Source organism: Lithobates pipiens, unplaced genomic scaffold (assembly GCF_037356315.1).
Source record: "Lithobates pipiens isolate NorthernLeopardFrog02 unplaced genomic scaffold, aLitPip1_a1.2 Scaffold_23, whole genome shotgun sequence".
NCBI lineage: Eukaryota > Metazoa > Chordata > Amphibia > Anura > Ranidae > Lithobates > Lithobates pipiens.
In genome coordinates this window covers 145362650-145374824 of record NW_027507785.1, presented here as the reverse complement: position 1 = coordinate 145374824, position 12175 = coordinate 145362650, and the positions used below count along the sequence as shown (strand labels likewise).

Below are 12175 nucleotides of genomic sequence, written 5' to 3'. Positions count from 1 at the left end.
CTGAGCTTTGTAATCCCACCCATGCCTCCCTTACCTCCCATGCCTCCTGGTACCGAGTTGGCCAGTGAAGATGAACCCATGCACCTAGGCTTCACGCGTCTCTCTGCGGATGAAAGAGCCTTTAGGAGGAGGGAGAGATTGTGCCTTTATTGTGGCCAGGCAGGTCACTTTTTGAAGTCTTGTCCTACCCGTCCAGGGAACGCCCGAACCTTGAGGTCCTGTCATGGACATACCTTAGGTGGCGTTTCGTCACCAGTTATCCAGAAGGATAAGCCCCTGGTTTTGGCCACCCTTTCTTGGGCTGAGTTGTCCATCGAGATACAGGCGCTAATCGACTCTGGAGCTGCAGGCCTGTTCATTGATGCTGCATTTGTTTCGCAGCACTCGATTCTGCTGCAGCTGTGTGACACTCCACTTGCCATTGAGGCTCTTGACGGGAGACCTTTACAGCCTGCCCATGTGACTCATGAGACGGTTCCATTGTCCATGGCCGTAGGGGCTCTTCACCAAGAGATAATTCAATTCCAAGTAATTTCCTCACCCAGATTTCTACTGGTTATTGGTTATCCTTGGTTACAGAGGCACAACCCCTCTTTTGATTGGCTCCGTGCTGAGGGTCTCTCCTGGTCACCACAGTGCAGTGACACATGCTTCCTGAAGGTATCCAAGGTCCCGTGCACTGCTTCACTCCCCTCCCTGCAGAGGAGTACCGTGATTTTGGCGATGTCTTTGATAAAGGTCAAGCCGGTAGTTTGCCTCGACACCGGCTTTATGATTGTGCAATTGACCTTTAACCTGGTGCCATACCTCCTCGTGGCCGGGTTTACCCTTTGTCAGTCTTGGAGGATAAGGCCATGGAAGAGTATGTTGCTGACGCACTTTCTCGAGGTTTCATCCGCAACTCCTTGTCTCCCTATAGATTATAGGGGTCTCAATCGTGCCACGATTAAGAATGCCTACCCGATTCCATTGATTACAGAGTTATTTGATCGTCTCAAAGGAGCAACGGTTTTCACAATGCTTGACCTGAGAGGGGCATACAATCTCGTGTGCATTAAGGAGGGCGACGAGTGGAAAACTGTGTTTAATACCAGAACAGGCCATTATGAATACCTGGTAATGCCTTTTGACCTTTGTAACGCCCCAGCAGTTTTCCAGGAATTTATTAACGATGTCCTCCGAGATTTGTTGCAATTGTGTGTGGTGGTTTATCTCGATGATATCCTCATATTTTCCAAGTCCCTGGAGAGCTACCACACCGATGTCTGTCGTGTACTTCAGAAACTAAGAGAGAACAATCTCTTGTAATCTGGAGACGTGCAAGTTCCATCGTGAACAGGTCACATTCCTGGGCTATGTCATTTCCACTGCTGGTTTTTTGATGGACCCAGAGAAACTGTCGGCAGTCGTACAGTGGCCTCGACCCGTGGGTTTACGTCCTCTGCAGTGTTTCCTGGGCTTTGCAAACTACTATCTGAAGTTTATTCGTAACTTCTCTTCTCTGGTCAAGCCTCTGACTGATATGACCAGAAAGGACGGTAACCCACAAGGTTGGTCTCCGGAGTCCATTAAGGCCTTTGAGACTCTCAAGGCTGCCTTTTGTTTCTGCTCCTGTGTTGGCACATCCTGATCCTACGTTGCCTTTTATTCTAGAAGTTGATGCTTCTGAGACTGGAGTTGGCGCCCTTCTGTCTCAACGTCCTAACTCTGAGAGCACTATGCATCCGTGTGGTTACTTTTCCAAGAAATTGTCACCTGCTGAATGCAATTGTGAGATTGGTGACAGAGAGCTGTTGGCGATCATTTTAGCCCTGAAAGAATGGAGACATCTCCTTGAAGATACCACTGTGCCCGTTCTTATTCTTACTGACCATAAGAATCTTACATTCTTGTCTGAGGCTAAGCGACTCTCTCTCAGAAGGACGTGATGGACTCTTTTCTTGTCGAGCTTTAATAACATTGTCTCATTCTTACCCGGTACTAACAATGTAAGGGCTGATGCCTTGTCACAACAATTTTCCTCCACTTCCAAGTCGGAGTCGGTTCCGGTTCCTATGATTCCTCTTGATCGTATCTTGGCTATGGTTCGCACCAGTCTTACTTCTCCTTTGGGTGACAAAATTCTTGCTGCTTAGGTCCATGCTCCTCCTGATAAACCTTGTGACCGCTGCTTTATCCCAGAGAGTCTCCATACTGCAGTGCTCCAGACTTACCATTCTCCCAAGGCAGCTGGCCATCCTGGGAAGAATCAACTCATTTGGGCCATCTCCCAACAATTCTGGTGGCCTAGTCTATGGGCTGATGTTACTGCCTTCGTAGCTGCCTGTCCCGTGTGTGCTCAGAGTAAGACTCCATGACACCTTCCAGTGGGCCTCCTACAACCCATACCCAATGGAGAGAGACCCTGGACTCACCTGTCTATGAATTTCATTGTGGAATTGCCCAACTCCCAAGGCAACACTGTTATCCTTATGGTGGTTGACCGCTTCTCAAAGATGTGTCATTGTATTCCACTTAAGAAGTTACCCACCTCTAAGGAACTGGTTTCCATTTTTGCTCGGGAGATCTTTCCCTTACATGGGCTACCCAAGGTGATTGTCTCAGATAGGGGCAGTCAGTTTGTCTCCCGGTTCTGGCGAGCATTTTGTGCACAGTTGGGAATCCAGCTTGCGTCCTCTTCTGCATATCACCCGCAGTCTAATGGGGCCGCAGAACGAGCAAATCAGTCCTTGGAGCAATTCTTACGTTGCTATATTTCTGACCATCATAACAACTGGTCTGACCTATTACCTTGGGCAGAGTTTGCTCACAACAGTGCCTTGAATTCTGCCCTACCGGTTGTCTCCATTTATGGCGAATTATGGTTTGCAACCTTCCATGTTGCCTGACTCGTTTGTTCATCAGAGTATTCCTGCATTAGAGGAGCATCTCCGTGGTCTTCGTTCCACTTGGGTACAAGTCCAGGAGGCTTTGCGTCATGTTAATGATAGGTACAGACTCCATGCTGACCGCAGACGCCTGCCTGCACCTTCCTACCAAGTTGGGGACAGGGTCTGGCTGTCATCTCGCAACCTCCGGCTTCATGTTCCCTCACTGAAGTTTGCACCTCGGTTTATTGGGCCTTTCCGTATCCTTCGCAGGATTAACCCAGTAGCTTACGCATTGGACCTTCCTCCTAGTATGCGCATCTCAAATGTGTTTCATGCCTCCTTATTGAAAGCGTTGGTCTGTAACCGATTTACCACCTCGGTGCCACGTCCTCCCCCTATTCAGGTTGAGAACCATGAGGAGTATGAGGTACAATCCATTGTTTACTACCATGGGTTCCGTAGGCGCATACAGTACCTGGTGCATTGGAAGGGGTACGGTCCGTAGGAACGCTCCTGGGTTTCATCTGACGTACATGTCCCTGTCCTCCTCTGCAAGTTCCATAGACGTTTCCCCTCAAGCCCGGTGGCCCTCCGAGGGAGAGGGGTCATTGGGGAGGGGGTACTGTCAGGGCTGGCTTAGCCCTTCGTCCTCTGGGCTGGCCGCTCAGCTGTCGGCTAATTGTCAGCTCTCTTTTTCCACAGTTGGTGCGTGGATAAGCTAATTGCATTGTTTATACACTGGCACGAGCACTGGGAACTATAACCTGGGTATTATAGATAAATTTGTCATTCTGGTATAGGTAGCGCCATAAGCCCTATAATAACATTATAAACAGCTAAACAGCCGTAGCTCCCTAATAGGGGCTGAGGGCTTAGAGGGTGGCAGCAACCTAAAAATATTCTTCTTCCTAAGCGCGGCGATTATATATTTCCTGTTCCTGATTATGCTCGTCTGACTTGCCTATTTAAAGCCTTCCAGCTCACTCTTTCCTTTGCCTCCGCGTTGGTCATATCACAAGGAACCATCTCCTGCTGTTTGTTTCAAGACTGGCTTGCTGACATCCCTCCTGACTTCTTATCCTGCTTGCAGTTGCTCTCCTTGGATCCCTGATGTCTGGACTGGCGGATTACCCGATCTGGTTTATGAACTTTGGACTGGCTGACTACCCAATCTGGCTACTAGACTCTGGCTATGCTTGACTACGCTTTTTTCTATTTACCTTTTTTTTTTATTAATAAACAAGTGTGATTTGATTGTACATCTGTCTCTGTCTGTTTCTTGGTTCCTGACACTGAAAAATTGGGCCTTAGGCACTGGTGCCACGACACTGCAACCTCTCCCATATGCTCTATTTGGAGTGCAGGAATGAGCCCTGCTGCAAAGCATTGCATCAAAAACTGTAATTACACGCCCCTGTTAAACGGGCTGAAAAATTGGGCTGGTGGCATCACCCAGAACCAAAAATGTTCTTCCAAGATATCAGCGGGATCATTGAGGAGGAAGAGGATAGTCAGTCAACATAACAGGACAGTCACTCAGCATCAGCATAGGCAGTCTTGAAGGGATGTGACATTTCCAAAAAAATCGGTTACATCAGCTTCAGGTGCTTGGTAGCTGGTGGTGATCCAAGACTGATTCATCTTTATGAAGGTCAGTCGATCAACTGATTCGGTGGACAGACACACCCTGTGATTGTTACAAAGCCTCCAGCAGCACTGAAGGTGCGTTCCGAAAGAATGCTGGATGCAGGACAGGCCAGTAGCTCAATTGCATACTGTGCAAGCTCAGACCAGTGATCCATCCTCGAGACCTAGTAAGCCAGAGGATTTTTGTGGGAAAGGTGTCCAAGTCTGACCTTGCCCCTAGGTATTCCTGCACCATTTAAATCAGACGCTGGCGATGGTTGCTGGAACCGATCATACCTTGGGGCTGCAGAATAAAAAAATCATCTGAACGCATTGGTCAGACGGCCACCTTCTCCAATGCTCCTTCTGTGACTGACCGAAGCCTAAGCAACACATTGTCCAGGACAAGGAGTTTGTAACCTCCCAGTCTCTGGGAACGCGTGGCACAGACCTTTCTGCAAGGCCTCCCAGAGATGTCTCATCCTCTGCAATGGCAAGATAAGGTCCGCAAACGTACCCTTGTACCGTGGATCAAGGAGAGTGGCCAACCAGTAATGGTCCCTCTCCTTGATCCAAAGAATACAAGGATCCTTGCGCAGGCTTTGCAGGATCAGGGAGGTCATGCAGCGTAGGTTAGCTGAGGCATTCAGGCCAGAGTTCTCTGGGTCACTAAGGACAACATGATCTGCAGCCACCTCCTCCCAGCCACATAGAAGTCCACGAGTTTCTTGGGACTGTAAATCATCCCTAAAAGACTGCTGATGCTGAGTGCCAGGCTCCACCTCCATGCTGACACAATCCTCCTCCTCCTTGTCCTCTTCCTGTGTGATGGGTGGGACAGCAGGGACACTGGATAAAGGGGGCCTTGAGAGGCAAGGAAGTCCTCCTCTTCCTGCCTCTGTTCTGCCTCAAGTGCCCTGTCCATTATTCCAGGCAGCGTATGCTACAACAGGTGGACAAGAGGTACAGTGTCACTGATGCATGCACTGTCACCGCTCACCGTCCTTGTGGCCTCCTCAAACAGTGACAGGACAGTGCATGCATCCCTGATCATGCCCCACTGGCGTGGTGATAAAAAACTGAGCTCCCCTGACCCTGTCCTGGTACTGTAGTCGCACAGGTACTCATTGATGGCCCTCTGCTGTGTGTGCAGCCGCTGCAGCATGGCCAACGTTGAATTCCACCTGGTGGGCATGTCACCTGGCTGGGAGTGAACTTATTTTGACGGTCCAGCAGCTGGGGCAGGGAAATTTTGTCTTCTACAATCGGACGTGGGTGTACTGCTAGCAGAGTGCCCGCAACTACTTGTCTGTGACACACCTAATTCTACACCTTCATTCCTCTCAGTGCAGGTTTCAGAGAGGACTGAAGGTCTAGTGGGATTGGAGATACCAGCTGATGAGAAGCAAGGAGAGGTCTGCTTTTTCTTTGGTGTGGGTCTTTAAGGTACGCTTGCCAACGAGCTGCATGGCAGCTCAGTATATGTCTGGTCAAGCATGTGGTGCCCAAGCGGCTGATGTTTTTGCCACGCGAGATACTCTTGAGACATATGTTGCAAATAGCAGCGGTGCTATCTGATGCACTCGTCTCAAAAAAGCCCACACCAAAGAACTTTTGGAATAACGTGCAGAGGCAGCGCCCTGCACAGGCGGAGCTCTGCGGTGTGATTCAGTCGGTGTGATACCCCTAAGCTGGCACCCAAAGGGCATCCTGCCTCATTGGAGATCAGGAAAAAAGGGGGGAAAACACTGCGCTGTAACTAACTAAGCAAAAAGAACAGCTGCCAACACTTAAAACAAACAAAGTTCAACAATTTGGGGTAAAAATAGTGTAGCGCTTCTACAATAGTGAATATGATAAACACCCACATAGACAAAAAATATATAAAGAGTGGTCACATAAGAAAGTCCATGATCATATGAGAGAAGTCCAATTAAAATGGGTGGAAACCTCCGTGATGTGACTGGTGCAGGGATGATTAGACCACTTCAAGGGAGATAGGGGTCTTGCTAATCAGGCACACCCGAGTATATCAGCTTGTCTGCAGACATTAGTAAAATAGGTAAATACTCTTACCAACTGTGTTGGACTCACACGGTCTTACGACGGTTGAGTCTGGAAGGCTTGCGGTCCTGACCTAGGACCAAAGGATGGATCAGTGAAGGTCCGTCAAGATGGTAAGGAAACTCCAAACAGCTGTAGACCATGCGGTATATCTCACTAATGGAACGCCAGGGTAGTTTCTTGTCCAGCTCAGACGTGACTCGATTGGCACAGGTAACCCCAAATATGGGGTAGAGAATGGTGTGGGTTTTAAGCCAAAAAAAGAAAAAGAAAGCTCCACATGGTGCGGGTCAGACGGTCTTAACCGGCAAATTTATTTTAAAGTCAAATAATTGAGTAAAAATTATGACTTAGTGATCACATAAAGGCTAAATAAAAGATAAGACTAAAAGCAATGTGGGGTGCCAACAGCTAGCCCGACGCGTTTCGACATAAATGTCTTCAACAGGGGCATGATTGGAGATCAGACTCCTCCTCCTCTCTCCTATCAGACACCCACGTGGAGTCAGTGACCTCATCATCCCCTCCCTCTTCATCACTGGAGCAAACCTGGCAGTATGCTGCAGCTGGTGGAACATGACTGCCAGATTGCTGTCCTTCTTGAGCAACCCCTCTCTCTGCACTCACGCTACTGCCTTCCTCTAGCTGGGTATCATCATCAGAACCTTCAAAACACTGGGCACCCTCCTGGAGCATGTACCCAACACTGTGCTCAAACAGTTCGGGGGACTCCTCAGGAGGACATGGTGGGTCTAGGGAAAGAGTGACTGATGACAGAGGGAAGAGGATGCGTTGGTACCCTGAGCCTGGGTGAGAGAGGATGAGGAGGATGAAGAGGGCTTGTCATCCACTCTACCAAGTCTTCGGCATGATGCGGCTCAACACGTCCTGCTGCCGAAAATAAGGACAAGCATGTCCCATGGTCACGTGCTGATGACGATGCACCGCGTCCATGACCAGAACTGTTGTCTCTAGACACAAAGCCTGTTTGCCCTCTTTTATTGGCTCGTGCCTGTCTGCCTCTCCTTGTTGGCCTTCCAGACATAGTAATGGCAGGGAGATGGGAAAACCAGCAATTGGGTAGTGTATATTGTGCTCGAGGCACACAACACCCACTAACTCCTACAGATGTCTGTGTGATAGAACACCAGCAATAAAGGGTAGATACAGGTGTATAGTGTGCTGTGCTGGAGGCACACAACACCCACTAACCCCTGCAGATGCCTTTATTATAGAACACCAGCAATAAAGGATAGATACAGGTGTATACTGTGCTGTGCTGGAGGCATACAACACCCACTAACTCCTGCAGATGCCTTTATTATAGAACACCAGCAATAAAGGGTATATACATGTGTATACTGTGCTGGAGGCACACAACACCCACTAACTCTTGCAGATGCCTTTATTATAGAACACCAGCAATAAAGGGTAGATACGGGTATATACTGTGCTATGCTGGAGGCACACAACACCCACTAACTCCTGCAGATGCCTTTATTATTGAACACCAGCAATAAAGGGTATATACAGGTGTATACTGTGCTGGAGGCATACAACACCCACTTACTCCTGCAGATGGCTGTATTAGAGAACACCAGCAATAAAGGGTAGATACAGGTGTATACTGGGCTGTGCTGGAGGCACACAACACCCACTAACCCCTGTGGATGCCTTTATTATAGAACACCAGCAATAAAGGGTAGATACAGGTGTATACTGTGCTGTGCTGGAGGCACACAACACCCACTAACTCCTGCAGATGGCTGTATTAGAGAACACCAGCAATGAAGGGTAGATACAGTTGTATACTGTGCTGGAGAAACACAACACCCACTAACTCCGGCAGATGGCTGACTGTATTAGAGAACAACCGCAATAAAGGGTAGATACAGGTGTATACTGCACTGGAGGCAAACAACACCCACTAACTTCTGCAGATGCCTGAGAAAAGAACACACTGTCCCTGCCTATCTAGCTCTTTCCCTGCACGCCGGAACACACTACACAATGCTGCCGCGCTGGCGGCTTCATATAGTGTGGGGTGTGTACTAAACCCCCTGAGCTATAATTGGTCACAGGCATCCTGCCTGTGGCCAATTATGGCTCTCCTCGCTGCCGGCGTTGTGATTGGCCAAGCATGCGGGGTCACAGTGCATGCTTGACCAATCATGAGCCAGCAATGCACTGTGATGGCGCAGTGCATTGTGGGCTGTGAGCACCACACAAATTTGGCGCGAATGGCCCACAGAGTTCTGGCTTTGCCGAACGGGCTAATAGCCGGTGTTCGAATCGAACATGCGTTCGACTCGAACACCAAGCTCATCCCTACTGGCCAGTTCATTGCCCTCAGCAGTCTCAGGAAGGCCAATAAAGCAGAGATTACATCTCCAGAGGCGATTCTCCATGTCATCCTGCTTCACACTAATCTGTTATAGCTGGCGGCACACCTCATCAGTAGTATGTTGCAGAGGGTGCAAGATGTCTTCCACTCTGCTAATGTGGGTCTCCCTCTCCGTCACACGCTCCCGCAGGGTAGAGAGATCCTGCCGGATGAGGGATGCATCAATTTTGACCTCCTCAATTTTGGTGGTGAGCGTGCTCTGGCACAGGGAAGTGGCATCGAGTACTTTGTTAGTGGCCGCCATGGAGTGCTCCATGTCCGAAGAGGCGCCGGGGCCATCTTTGGCCTGGTTGTCCCAGTCAGCTCTTTAGAACGGGTTGTGGGAGAATTAACACTGGGAGACACTATGACAATACATATTAAAATACATCTTCATAACATTTCCACAACAATATGTGTATGTAAGTGATTTTTTATATATATATATATATATATATATATATATATATATATATATATATATATATATATATATATATATATATATATAAAATAACAACTCGAATGAATATACCACCAATGTGCCAAAAAAATAAAATGTCCAAATAATGCTCTATCAACCTAAATACACTATGCAACAATTGTGATTGTTATGTCACAAAATGTATATATAAACTCAGATAATTTTATAATCGTATTGAAAGATGTAATGTCACAAGATTTGGGATTTTTTTGTTTATGGACACTTGTTTGCACTTAATGAAACATTCCATTGCCATTCTGCTCAGTTCAATGGGCAATCTATTGATCGGAGCAGGCTGGCTCAATCTGAAAGAGTCCTGACAGTTGTATTACCTTTTGATTTTCCATTAAGTCTGTTATTTTTCAACGTCATTAAACACACCAAGCTGTCCAGATGATGTTTAGAGGGTTGAGACAAAACATTTCCTGCTTACTTGGATGTTTACTCAACTTTTCTTCATATGCTATAGTTAAAATCTTTATTAAAAAAGGTGATCGATACAGTGGTGGAGAAAGTGTAGTCACCCCAAGGCAGGAAGTGTGTTACTGGCTGGATCAGCAGGTGAAAATGGGGGGAAAAAAATCCAAAAAAACTAAAAATTTAGCCACATCTAAGGACTAGTAAGCTGCAATATATATTTATTTTTCTTGTGTTTAGATAAAATTTAATAATTGTAATTTTTAGATATGAACAGTTAAAGGAAAAAAAAAGCTGCCTAAAAATGTGTTACAGATTATATGTCAACAAATTACTATCCGAAGTGCTTCTCACAATGTAATTCTTGTTTTAGCTTTGAGTCAAGACCTGTGATAAAAGCCTCAAGAACAAGTTTCCTGTATTCAGTTTCCATCCTGGACTTGGACCTGAAGCCGTATGAAAACATACCATACCAATACAACCGAGACTGTAAAATTGTTAACCACTACCTGAAAAATAGCCAGAATCAAGATGAGCCAACCACATCACTCATCTTCCTGGAAAGCGAGGAATGCACTCTGCTTCTGCATAAAGTATAGTTCTTAAATAGCCTTAGCCTATGTGCTGTGATAGGGTATGCTATGAAGATTTTCAGTCTTGTTTTATTTAGTCTTTAGAAGCGATGCATAATATTTTATATGTAACCTTTAAAACCATGATTAGTTTTACATAAAGGACATGTTTTTGATATACGAAGGCTAACTGCAAGATATTATTTGTATTTGAATGCTGTAAGTCTAACAAACTTTACATGAAGCACTGACTGTCACTAGGCATAACCTGGCCCTTTGCATTCATTCTGCTGCTTTTTCTGGTGCCTAAGGAGGTCCAGACAATCATCTCACTGAGCCTTATGCAAAGGCCTAATCTGTATCAGGATAAGAATTTGTAAAATGTGGTGATAAAAAATACACATCTTTTCACAGTTGTGGGTTCTGTAATTTGTGTAATGCAAAAAGATCTAATTTGTTTGTATTTTAGGTCAAATTAAGCCACTATATATGATTTTTCTTTTCCATAGAATTATGAAGGTCTGCATTCTAAACCTGCAACAGGCATGTGGGGAAAAAAATGTTAGGCCTCTTTCACACGGGGCGGATCAGTAATGATCCGCCCCGTGAAGATTCGCTCGCTCAGCGGGGATCGCTCCGTTGTCCCCGCTGAGCCGGCTGCGGACAGGGCGGTCTCCGCACACTGTGCAGGGACCGCCCTGTCAGATCTCCGCTCTCCTCTATGGGGATCGGACGAGCACGGACCGTCTGTCCGTGTTCGTCCGATTCACTCTGCAGACGGATAGAAAAATAGGATTTTCCTCCGTCTGCAGAATCGGACTGTTGCGGAGGCGGACTAAATCGGGTGTCTGTGGATGCTCATCCGCAGACACCCGCTATCCCATAGGGATGAATGTATGTCCGTATTTCATCCGCAAACGGATGGATGAAATACGGACATACCATCCGCATGTGTGAAAGGGGCATTAGGGATGTTTCATAACTTTGTGATTTATGTTTGTTTTACTTGTCAAAAGGAAGGTTTGGTGTTTTTAGAACCTTTATCTACTGTTGTTTATAAAAACTATTTCAATTTACTGTTACTATTTAGACCTTGTAGTCCATTTGGAGTTTCTGCTCTTTAAACGAGTCGCCATATGTATACTTAAACGTGAACTTTAACCTACTGCAAGCTACCTAGTGCAGGAATTGGGATGCTAAACCTTCATGCGTGGACTAACAGAGGGTAGATCCACTCCCCACTGGAAGAAAACACTGTGTTCACATTGCTTTAAATTAGGAGTGCTAACCAATCAAATAATATCAGCTCCCTAGGTGTAACTTGCCACCTTTGCATGTAGGAACCTTATGCTTCTTGAAAGCGGAATGGGGTAACAACACGGCTGGAATTCTGTGCAACTTTCTGTGGTATTTCTAACATAGACTTGAGTAAAAATTTAACAATATTATCTAATTTACTTTCAACTACCCCTACCCCCACCAATATGCAATTGATAAAGTCAGGTTTATATACTGTAATTTTTTATTTTATATAGGTCAAAAAAACTGTGTTGACAGTGGTTCAGATTTTTAGTTCTTTGTTCCCCCAAATTACAAAAAAGATAAACAGTTAAAAAAAAAATACAACAATATTCCCTCCCTTGGTCTGTATTTACTGCATAATTAAATCAGTACACAAAAAAACGTTTCACGTTCCCATGTGGATACCATAGATCCTAATTGCAAAGATAATTAAAAGGAAATGTGCTCTATATATTAA

At 46.2% G+C, this 12175-nt stretch overlaps 1 protein-coding gene across 6 annotated transcripts in view; it reads left to right on the top strand.

The window, feature by feature from the left end:
- Window positions 1–10829, top strand: part of IPPK (inositol-pentakisphosphate 2-kinase) — a 1165378-nt gene extending 1154549 nt beyond the window's left edge. For all 6 annotated transcript variants that reach the window (XM_077452467.1, XM_077452466.1, XM_077452469.1 and 3 more), the window contains one exon: window positions 10218–10829. In XM_077452467.1, coding sequence (XP_077308593.1) covers window positions 10218–10443 — 226 coding nt within the window. In that variant the 3' untranslated portion in view covers window positions 10444–10829. The remainder of the gene's footprint in view (window positions 1–10217) is intronic.
- Window positions 10830–12175: the final 1346 nt, after the last annotated feature.